The sequence below is a fragment of the Vanessa atalanta genome, chromosome 4 (assembly GCF_905147765.1).
Source record: "Vanessa atalanta chromosome 4, ilVanAtal1.2, whole genome shotgun sequence".
NCBI lineage: Eukaryota > Metazoa > Arthropoda > Insecta > Lepidoptera > Nymphalidae > Vanessa > Vanessa atalanta.
Genome location: NC_061874.1, coordinates 4,399,647 through 4,412,341, shown reverse-complemented (window position 1 = coordinate 4,412,341; position 12,695 = coordinate 4,399,647). Strand labels below are relative to the sequence as shown.

The 12,695-nt window shown below is 34.5% G+C and overlaps 1 protein-coding gene across 4 annotated transcripts in view; it reads left to right on the top strand.

Moving 5' to 3' along the window:
* LOC125077546 (teneurin-m) overlaps positions 1-12,695 on the top strand; it is a 207,842-nt gene that overhangs the window by 181,292 nt on the left and 13,855 nt on the right. For 2 of the 4 annotated variants that reach the window (XM_047689462.1, XM_047689463.1), the window contains 3 exons: positions 10,225-10,386; positions 10,497-10,793; positions 10,905-12,689. In XM_047689462.1, the coding sequence (XP_047545418.1) occupies positions 10,225-10,386; positions 10,497-10,793; positions 10,905-12,689 (2,244 nt within the window). The remainder of the gene's footprint in view (positions 1-10,224; positions 10,387-10,496; positions 10,794-10,904; positions 12,690-12,695) is intronic. The other 2 variants (XM_047689464.1, XM_047689465.1) reach the window with 2 other exon arrangements.

Sequence of the window (12,695 nt, the reverse complement as noted above, 5' to 3'; positions counted from 1 at the left end):
TAATAATATATACTTCTTGGAAAACCCGTGTAATATGTCGCTTATTGGAAAATTATTTAAAAAAAATTACGCATTTTGACAGGATATTAAAGTATATCCAACTAAATTTGGACAGGATTGCCTCGTAGGTCTAGTAGCTAGTATAGCTACCGTATAGAACAGAGTAAATGTCTTGCATAGGGGACCCGAATAAGGCTATTTAAAAAAAACTTTGGTTTTTCTCTCCACAAATTCTCAATAACAGCCCGGCAGTAAATCCTCGCGTATCTCCGAAAGTACTGTCCTTTTCCTAATCGCACCCCGGTCAACTTATTTGCTGATTTCCAAAAAACTATTTAATTTCACACTTAAAAATAATTTTAAAAAGTATGTCTACGTGTGACAAGTAGGCAAACATTTGCAAAACATTTGATCCAACGCTAAATATTATTAAAGTTGGCTGTTGGCCCGGAATATGATTTCAAATTTCACAGCCGACATGACGATAGATTCAGCGTGTGATGAGCAATACGGATTAGTGCTCCGGGCCTAAATATAAGCAAATCTTACCATTTGACGAATTTGTGACCTTCTATGAAATTATCGTTAAAATAACATACAGTTTAAGATTTAATCATATTTTTTATTTTAGGGATATGGCCTCTCCCAAGGTGCACCAAAATTCCCGTTCCTATGTTCTGTTTTATTTATAATGGTTATAGAGCAGAGTTAGCTAAGAATATTATGACGAAATGTTATAATAATACTTAGACAAAACTTATATTATCAAATAATAAGATTATTTTCGTAAGCAAATTTTCAACTACTTTTACAACAATTTCATATCAATTAATGAAATCAGTGCCTACTGCAACTGCCCGTCAAGTTGTCTTGATGGATGACGTCATTATCCGTAATGCAGTTAAGCGAGACAAAATGGCCGCCGCGCGCGCTACAGATAATGAAAAGCATTATTTAATATAATTTTTAAATGATTTAAAGAAGCAAGTTTAAATCTTATAAGTATTATATTAATGCTTATAATTTGATAAAGTTATTCATGCTCTTGATGTTGTCGTTGAAAAAAGTTTAAAATAAAAAAAAACTTAACTTAAGTTTTAGCTATACGTAAAACTGAAGTTCAAAATGGTTATTTTTACGTTATTTTTTTATGCAGCTCTTAAAGAAAGTTAGAAGAATTAATAAATAATTAAGCTTATTCAGTTTATTTCATAATAAAATACCTATTATATATAGGTATTTTATATTAATCGAACACGACAAGACCGCAATTACATTCATCCGATATATTATAACATTAATCCACATTATTTATTTTATGTTCGTTTCTCGACGAAAGCTGAAGCGACGTAAAGCCGATAAAGAAATCAATAAACGTTTCTATTTTCAACTAACTGCCAGTTGTTTTGCGGTTGGAAATAATGATGTCAGAATCGCGGTGCAGTTGTCGGAATCTTAAAGCAATTCAAATTGTAAAAAAACCAAAGCTAAATCGTTATTTCAAGCTAATATTACAATTCATTCTTTATAATCACTCTTTAGAAATCAGGCCTGTGTGGGTACCACTCAACTTAATATTCTACCGCCCAGCAATGATATTTGTATTATATAAGATCTCATTTTTTACTGAGAATATTAAAAGATTAAAAATTAACTATCTTCTCATCTAGGTTTTTAACGTTTTTTATTTTTAAATATAGTCCACTGCAATTCTGCACCTAAAGTTAAGCAACATTTTGATATTTCTTACCAGACACGCTAGCTCGCTATCAACTTGGCAATGCCTTCATAGTCGGCTTGACACTTTGTCATTCAAAGTAACCGATTTATCTTGATCCTGAGTTATTTGAACAACACATTCAATTATTTTATTATTTTCAAACCGGTTGTTCTGTTGCAATACATACATAGTTAAATAAACTACACATAAGTTCTATGTATTTATCAAAATGGAACGTTCATTTGATGGTTGGATGAGCCAGTGTAACTACACGCACAAGGGACATGACATCTTAGCTCGCAAGGTTCGTGGTATTTTGGTAATATGAGGAATGATTAGTACTTCTTAATAGAGAGCCCATATGCACTTTCGCCTATCTATATAATAAGAAATAAAACAATCATCCATTTCTCCAATATTTCGATGCATAAAAGACGTTTGACTAAACAAAACTGACAAACGCTAGTGTGATCTACTCAGATACGCTTGCATAAAGATCTACCAACAGTAGCTAAAAGATTATGAAACATTTCTCACGTAAACATGAATTGGCATGGTGATGTTTTGGAGTTGGGAATAATAAATTTGACTTAAGTACGTATTAGAAAACTAAACTCACGGAGTCGCTATAAATAAAAAGTAGAAGTAATACAAACGCAATATATCTTCACAAAAGCAAACCTCGATCCTAGAAAACTATTACCATACAAATGGAACCAGGGTCATCGTATTGTCATCTCGCGTATCGACAGCATCATCCGTCAGACCACTTAGATGGATGGAGTGGCTTCCGATCTCGGATCCCGAGGTCCCGGGATACGAATACCGTAATGTGCGTTTACATTTGTAAATGGGTTTAAAGGCAAACGTCCGGTTAAGCGTTTCAGATCATTTTTCATATAACTCCTTCTTCGACCGTACGTGGATCTATCTTTTTCTGAATGTTAATAAAATTATTTTGTAAAATTTATCACGACGATATCATGAGATCTTACTGAATTAAATTCTGGAATAGTGTTGAAAATATGTCCCACAAAATACAATTCATCTATAAAATTAATAAAATGTATATTGATTTGAATTAAAAAAATATCGAATATAAATCAAAATGATATAATCGCCACCCTGGCTCTCACTGTGAAAGGTTCTTTGAAGAGCAAAAACTTGGTAAGAAAAGGGACCCTTGCTAATGTACGTTATATCTATTTGGATACAAAGGGCGGAGTGTGCTTGACCTCTGAATGTGTTTCGCCGGGTCGCTTTGGCCCAATGTTTGAGGACTGATCATTCGAGATAGTGTGGCCTTAAATAAACTATAAAGGGAATTATTTTAGAAGACGGATCTTATATTAACAATATTTTTCTGTCTTACATTTGTAGGCTTTTATATTTTGCTCAAATATATCCTAAAATAGTTTTCTAAGAATTTTTGTTTTTGTAAAATAATAAAAGGTTTTTTGTAAAAACATATCGGAAAATCAACGAAATGTTTAATAGCATAAACGCACCGTGACAGCGAGCACCTGTCAACGTCGCGTCAAGTCCCAGAGCGGCGCCATTTTATTTTAAAATGCAGATAACGAATCGGGGCGTAACGTGAGCCGTCCCGAGGCGCCGCATAACTTGCTGATTTATTTCATACCCGATATGATTTTACCGCAATTGAGCGCTCTCAACCCACCCTAACGTTTACTTACGATCCGCACTAGTTCGTTCTACAACTCACCGGACTATCACGCGAATTTAACCCCTTTGATTATGTATGTACCGTTTCTAATCGAATGCCACTACTAAACTTTGATAACAACCTCGACGGGAAATCTTACTCCCCGCAACGATAGCAAAAATCGTTATTTTAGATACAGGAGAAAGGGTTCGCGGCCAATTAAGCGAAGACACTGGTAACTTTTTACTGGTAACTTTTTATAACAGCCCTAGTCTATTGCGCGTGAATTGCCCACTCAGTCGGTGTCGAATGCCTCTTCACTTTCAAGATGTTGGGCGCATCGCTTTGATAAATGCACATCGTGCGTCCAACTAAAACATGCGTGAAATTTTAGTTTTTATCTTGATTTTATTTTTAATGTAAAAAAGTACTGTCAAGTACCAATTCTGAGTACGTTATTACGCAAAATCCATTTTTAGACATATAGTCATCAAGAACCGGTGGAATAATGCGTTCCACTAAATAGGGTGTAATGGAGAAACGAGTCATAAACTTGTTCCGGGCTCTCTAGACTCTTAACTTTTATGTTAATTCCAGTGTCACTTTTGTACTCTATACATATATACACTTAAAATGATGAAATTGAGCAATATAAACATATGATCGAAACGAGCACACACACAAAAATCATTAATTATAATAACGGCAGCATATAACATAACTAATTATTTATTAAATATTGATAAATTATTGAGCTTTGTTTAAATTATTTTGCCGACATTAAACAACGACATAAATAATACCATTCACTAACCGCACGGGTCGCTAAAATAAAACGTGGCGTAATAAAATTGAACGCATCCGAATTTTAGCGTTCATTTTAAGTCCACATGAAATTTAGGGCGCAACCGCTGAAAATTAAGCACAATTTGGCAACATGTAGATAATAAATAATAATTGAATGCACGTTTTTTATCTTTACTTATAACTAGTAAACATATAAATATATATCTTTATTTATTAAGATATCCTAATGTAAATTGGATACAATATTTTTTATATTAAATAAAAGTAATTGCAACATTTACAAACCATTTAAAAAGTTTAATAAACGCAAAAATCTAAAATATTTTTATATAGACCCATTACTCTTCAATTCGTCGAGGATTATCCTGGTATTTATCCATAAGTAAACGTCCATCACACAAAATTTGGATATATGTAGATAGATCCTTTGCGGTGTAATCGCGTGAGTTCACCCTTAAAAGGAGGGAGGACGACCGATCATCAATCTCTATCAGGCTTGGTCCGTGAAAAAGCGAGAAATATGACCAGTTTCGCGGATGTGTGACGACATTTATAATAGATTTGCAAACATACTTCCACGGTTTTGGAGTGTATTTTAAGTTTAAAAATCATGGACATGGACATGAACGAAACAGACAAAACTAAATATTATTTAATCGAAGAATCTGAGATTTATTACCAACTTTGTTTTACTACTTTATTTTATTTATATCGCATATTAAATACGTTTACATTTTGTAAACTTATAAAGCGTGATTTTTACATTTTATTATATTTAAGCGTTATAATACTTATGCATAAAACTTTGATAAGTTCTTACCAAATGATAATAAATGATAACCAAGTTTTATAATTATTTTAGCATATTTATCTTACTCGATTTTTTTTATATATAATTGCTCTTTATTTTTAGTATCTCTCAGTAGTCCACAGATACTGTTAACTAACTAACCATTAATCAGTTCAGTCTGTTTTTGTAAAGCGTAATTAATGCTTTCAGGTAAAGGTTAATGAAGGCGCATTTTATCGGACATCTCGACCTGACTTGTACCAAAACATTGTCAGAACATATATCGTATAGGTCAATAAAAATGAAACTTTACCGTAATATGTAGTATATTGACATAAGATATTAACTACATAACTTTATGATAGGATTTATTTTTTAACATTAGTTAAAAAATTTATATCTTGTACAAAAAGAAATACAAAATGAAATATGGATAACAAATTAACTTGTAATTTCCTTTACACACCTTGGTCAGAGATACAAAAGATCGCACTTTGGAAAGGAATTTTCCAATTTGGGCGCCCTAATCGACAGCAATGACACGTATCAGATCGCCCCTCAAATCAGAGTGGAAATCAGTCACGGCACCAACTGCATTCTTCTTCAGACAGCTAATTTGGCTCCCCATTTTCGTGAAACTCCCGCATCCATCAGCCGCTACGATTCCACCGACCACTATCGAAAGATTCAATGAATGATAACGGGTCTAATAAATACAGAGTCCGCTCCTTGAATGGTCGTAATTAATTTAATGGATTTAGACAAAGAAATATGTACAATGAGATAGTGAGATTAATAGTCGTCTTTGTTTTGGCCATTAGCAGATGTTGAAACTCGGTGTCGGGTTACATGGTAACTGAAGGCGCGGGTTTTTTCTCCATTTCCTCGACACACTAATGAAGAAGCTTCTTCTAATGAGCAGAGCAAGTATCCTTATTATCAACTCTGTAATCTGCGTTTAGTTTCCTTTGAAGTTTTTGATCCATAGGATAATAAAAGCGAGATCGTTCGAACTTTGTTTTAATGAGAAATATATTTTGATATTCAAAGTTGACTTTCTCTAAGAAATGGCAAAAAGTGAATGGTTAATTAATTAGGAACCAAAACTTTTTATGTAGTTCTTGGAATAACCTTAGTTTTAAAATATTGTATGTACAGGAGTATTTAAACTTATTGAATAAACGACACATTTTTTGAATGTATCTAGAAAGTTATTTTAAAAAATAAGGAAACAAATGCGCGTGTTCAGAACTTTTCTGATTCAGGCAATTTTTTTTTTCATTTGTATATAATGCACGCGGCATATCTCGACTCTATGTTAATTTTAAATGTCTCTTTGTTTTCATACATTATCATAGTAGGCCATAAAAAATACCAACTTCAGTGCAAGGTGGCGTCGACGTCCATTCGCCTTATATCTCGAATCGCAACATAAATTAGTGCAGTGGTCGCGTGACGTACCGACTTAGGCAACATCGTCTCCTTATCGTGCCGGAAACTACCCGCCCGGCTTGAAGTCACAAAGGAAAAAATACTGTAATCCCTAGACCAAAAAGTTCAACTCTCCTTATCGTGCCTCGCATGAAAGCCGCACCGGTATTCCGATTTCAACTCTATTTATAGCGATAGACGATCTAAATTTAAAATAAACATTGGCAACAGAAGCGGCAAATAAGGTAACATTGCCAGTATGTCGCCATAAATACAGCCGAGTGTCCTTTAACGAAGCAGACGTTGACGTTGCGATACTAATAAAACGTGAGTGAAGTATTATAGACTCTGGTACTTGGCTGTAAAGATAGAAATTCGTTGTGTTGTTTCAGGGGTAGTAATGAAGGCTCGCATTTAGCGGCGGTTGCGGTAGTGATATGGGTGGACTTCCTTTGTCTAGTAATCTTATCATTGCGCCAAGCGGCCGTTGTTTGGCGTGATACATTGCTACGAATATAGATTTACATGCTTTAATTTAAATTATTATTTAAAGGACTGAACTTTACAACATATAGTCTTGTGAATTTTGCGTTCAAAATGTCATACCTCTTGAAATACATTTTTTTCTGCTAAGAATATCCCTATAAATTAGTTTCTTTAGCACGTCATCATTACTAAAAAGAGAAAGTAGATATCACAATTAGATAACATAATTTAGGTCCTTCACGACGATATTTGTGCTAAAATTAGCATGTGTTACTCAATTTTAATTACAATTCAGCATCTATCGCGTTTTAATGTAAATCACATTATTCACTAGGAATGAATTTAAACGCAACCTGATAAGGCGTAATATTTAACGAAACCAGGCCAACTGAAAGCCATCGATTTAATACATGCGTAATATCATTACGCTGGAGCGATTTTCCTCGTAACTGGAGATAAAATTCGACTTCCTTTAAAATATTTTTAAACGTTGACGCTGCGGAATTCTTTATTAATATCGGATCTAATGATATTTAACAGATAAAAGAAATTTACAGAAGTTATATTAAACCGTTTTGATGTAAGTTTATCCAAACCTTTAATTTAATTAATAATTACATGATGGAGTGTTGAAAGTATATAGCCTGATCTTTCATACGTTATTTGTTATAATGTACTAAACAAGTCTCAATCTTTTTTTTTTTATTTAATGCATATTTTAAATCATCATGAAATGAATATTTTTGTAAGAGGAAACAAATTCCAGTAACATAATATTTGAGAAGATTTTGAAAAATTCTCTTCTTAAAGGAAAAAATCTCATTGAAGACATTTTCGAAGATAGAATAGTAGCATCGAACTTGTGTTCTACAAAGAGCCGTCCAAGCCGATCTCATCACAATCGCAAACTTTGAATACACCTCTTTCGACTATCGAAAAGTTCTCCATAATGGATTTGTTCGAGGACTCAATTGTTTCACGATGAATGGGTACTAATTAAAACGAAGTCATGACGACGCCGGACCAAGTTTCCAATTGTTTCTTAACTATAAATCGCAGCGCGGCTCTCATATAAATATTGCGCGTTCTGTGACTAACTTTGGTGCTAAATTTAAAATTGAAGTTTCGCGTGTAAAGATATATGGCATTAATATATTAAAACATATATGTTAAGTATATAGATTGTTTGTGGATATGGATACATATAGTGAGGATTATATTGAAGTATCATAATAAAGGAGTAAATACAAAATTTCCACTAAAGCTTGGCATAACGAGCTTAAGATAGTCGGCACGTGTGCTTCAGCATCTCTTGTCTTGTGAAATTGCCTAAATGTATCCAGTTTCCACCGCTCTGCGACGAGAACTACTCCAAACTGCTGCTTCATACATCAACGTCCTGACTTATGAAACGACTTGAAAGAGATATTTGTTTGACAGTTCGACCGTGTGATGAATAAGTATTCCTTTCATCTGTATGAAGTTTAACAAAAACGACTCAAATAAAATGACTTATTATACGTAATAATTTACAGTTTGCGTATAAATAAATCTCTAAATGTAAAATAGTAAAAAGCTCAACATATCCTTTACGATTAAAAATAGAAAAATAAAAATTAAATTAGTCTAGTATGTTGGGCGTTTATTTTGCAAAACCGCAACTTCTATTAGGAGCTCCGCTTGCTTGTTTTCTATTTCCAATAAGAAATCACGTTTGATCGGGCTGAACTCGGCCACAAATGGGCCGAAACATGGCCGTTTTATCTTCCAATAAGTAAGCGAGCTTTGGTTTTCGTAAGGGAAGGTTTCGCACTTTGAAACACGGAGAACGGCTCGAAAAAAATTAAAACTATCGAACCGGAATAGGGATACTCGTAACAATCGGATATACAGGTATATGCATAGGATATGCATCAATATACGATGCGAAACTACATAAAAACTGGAATCTGTAATTTGTATCTGTAAAACAAACAATATTTGCGTTGCTCAAACAAACGAATAGCTAGAAGGAGAGAGGTGGGCAATTTCGTAAAATCGAGTAAAAAAACTTTCTACGAACAACGAATCCCACGGCGACTTTCAAAATCGCTTTCCCTTTTTAAAGTTGAGACGATTCGGTTAACGAGTGTCGAATTCTCGAACTCTAGGGCCCCTTCCAGAAGACGAAGTGTCCCCGGGAGGTGCCTCAGTAATTACCCACCATTACACACAAAAGACACGACTCGTCCGATTACCATAATTCCTGCTCCCCGAGACGCGATATAAATGGACCGCATTTTGTATTTGAACGCAGAGTGACGTGTGTATTAATGACTATACTTGTCCTTCTAAATTAGGTAAGGGAAATGGTGATTTAGTTTTTCATTGCCGGCAACTAGAGCGAAGAACCTCACTTGCCGTATAAGTTCATCCTCCAACGGCTCACAAAATAAATTGCCTTGTTTTATCCCCGCTTAGAGCTTGTTTAATGTATGCTAATGAGAATTTATGCAATAACAAACAAGCTTAACTTTGTTATGAAACTTGCCTATTGTTTTTAACATTATAATTTTAAGTTTATTTACACAGTATACACATGCACCACATATTTAATGAACGAACCTCTTGTTTATTCTACAATAAAGACGATGTCATTAATTTATTACTCGAAACCGAAAGATAGATTCCGACAGTAAGATTTCGTCAAGAAAATACGGTAGTAAATTCATTACTTTCTAATTACAGTAGAGCAAAACGTTCAAGAAGGTCTACTTCAAAGAACCGGTAGTATTGTAGAGAACCCAGCTTTCTTTTCGCGAAACAGGGCGATCGCCGAAAAAAAAAAACAACACAAAAACCCTTTTGAAATTAATTGAGTTTTCTTGCGGCTACATCGGCCGCTACAATAAATTAATTAACGCTCGAAGGAATCCTTAAAATTTGTCGAGGATCAAAAGTTGGCTGGCAGTCGGGAGATAGGGTGGTGGGGGTAGATAATGCTTCGATTTTCCATTAACTTATATTAGCGATGGGAGAGGCCGCCGCGCCCCGCGGTTCAGCCAATAGCTCCCGATCTAATATATTTCCTTTATTAACTAACTGCCGAAACACGCGATCTTTGATCCATTTCCATAGGCCGATGTTTGGTATTTGTTTAGAAGTTATTACTATTTGATTATAATTCAATTTCATCAATCTACTAAAATCGTTTCAATTGGCTTCTAAACTGTATTCATATGTTTTATAATTGATCGTTCTTAACCTTAAATCAAATTTCACTTATAATATAAGTAGGTATAATTTTTATGATTCTCAGTTATTAAGATGCATTGCTTTTTTCAGGTTGTTTGCTAGAAGGTTCCCGGCCTCCACCAGATGTTCCGCCGCGCAATCCTACCATGTCCCGTTTGAACGGCCGCATCACCGGCAACCCAGCTGATTTGGCCGACTTTGAGCCTTCGTGTCTTGTTCGCACACCGTCTGGAAACTTTTACGTGCCTTCAGGTATATTTTCAATACAAGATCTACTTAAATTAATCATTCCTTATTTATTTATTTATGCAATAATAGATCATAACTATTTAGAGCTTCAATAATACGAATATATTTTTCAGGGGACATTCAAAAGAATCCGTCTATGGACTACAAATCGAATTCATCGTGTAGTAGTCCTGGAAAACAAGAAAAAAGTACATTAGAAAGGATGGATAGGAGTGACAGGCATCCTGCCTTCGGTGCTCCAGTGCCCGTCCTTCCTGTTAGAAATAATCTTAGAGCGACACACTTTCCCCCAGCAGCTTCACGTTTCCATTTTAGAAAAGGCCTCTCTTCAAGATGTTCTTGGAAGTGTACTGCTATAGTGTTTATAGTTTTATTTGTCCTTCTATTATCTATTGCTTCTTATATGTCAGGTGTGTATTCAAGATTATATTGGTGCTTATTATTTAATTTAATATTAAAAAATACTTATATTTTATGAATAATTTAATGTTCTAATAAAAACTTTATCTATTTGTTTACAGCTTCCTATTTCACTGACAACTGGTCATATCAAAATGCTAAACCATGTTCAGTCTTAGTCGGTGATACAACGGATAAGTTCCCAACATCAAAAGCAACGACGCTTGAATCTAGTAACAAATCTATAACGCGACAGCATCAGAGCTCAACGTCGTCTGCTTCAGGTAAAGGAGAAAATCACTCACGTCCTCGTAGAAGTATAGATTGGCATGCTTCCTTATCTTCTGTTTCTTCCACGGATTCTTCTAATGTAGATATGCATGAGTTAAATACTTCTATTTCTTTGACCACTATTAGCTTAATGCATGGTGTGTCATCAGAAGACAATGTCACACAACAAGCGGATGCTACAACTGTAGCTTATAATGCTTCTGTGTTTAGCAGTGTTGGTGAATCGGGTAATAATGGTATTCTAACAAAAAATAATAACAATACGCTTAATGTAACGATAAATAAGCAAATTAACGAAATTGATGTCACGACTAAACCACAAGACAGTGTGAATATACTATCTAATAATGAATTAAAAAATAAAAGTATTGAATTAACTGTCGATCATCCTGCAGAGATTTTGGATGAAAAAAATAACATAGCTTATGATCCGGCAAACATGCAAGGCGATTCTCTATCGTCAATTTATTCATATGGCTTACAAAAACTTCAATACCTAAAATTACTAACTAGACTTAATGAAGTAAGCGAAGAGTTGCATATATATTCTAATGAATCTGCTGAAACAGAAAATAATCTGGAGAAATTTCATTATGAGAATGATAACACCACTCCTGTACCGCCAAAACAAAGTACAAGAGCAATGCCTTCGACTAGTGCACCATTAAACGTAACAAAAACAGTTTCTACAGAAAGTGTTTTTACTACACATAATGCTAATCCCCAAATTCAGCACGAAAGTTTGGACAAACTTAAACCAAAAGATTCGCCGTCAACTTTGATAACCCAATTAACGAACTATACTTCCACTGAAAGTGATATTTTTTTTACCACAAGCAAAACTAATCCAAAAAGTGATCATACGCTTTTAGTAACAGAGTCTTCACCGACTGTTACTAACCCTACCGATGATGTGTATGTTAATTCTTCTCCAAACGATTCAAAGCCTATAACTAGTGAGTCTTCTACCTTAAACGTTGATGCAGAATCAAAATCCTCCGACTCTATAGCAAATGCCAAACATGTTTTGATTAACTTAACAATATCTGCAGATGATGTGAACAACGATTCGTATAAGCCCCTATATTCGTTAACAGTAACCGTCCCAACATTTGGTGAAAAAAATGAGGTACCAACTGTGAAAATCACACCCATGAACAGTGAACCAACAATGCCTACACATTTCAATAAACCGGTCACAATTGATAGTACTACAAAAGCAGCAAAAACAATTAACACTGAAAATTGGGGCGGAAGCTGTGAATGCTCATGCCCTGTTTGTGAAAATACTAATTCTTCTGATGATTATGATGATTATTTTGAAAAAACGAAAGATGTAACTGTTCTCTCAACCGACTACAGTTCAACGGAAAATCCAAGTCAAACGTCCAATAGCTATAAAACAGAATTAACAACAGAAGAAGTAGCGGATATTACATCAAACACTTCAGATTTAGGAACGGAAACCAAATATTTTGAGACAGATACAATGGATGATCGAACAACAACAGATTACATAACAGCGACGTCAACTGAGTCTGAAATTATAACATCAACAGAAATTCCAAAATGCATTTGCCCTAAACTTAAGCCTCCACCGATCCTTATATTGGAAGGTGAGG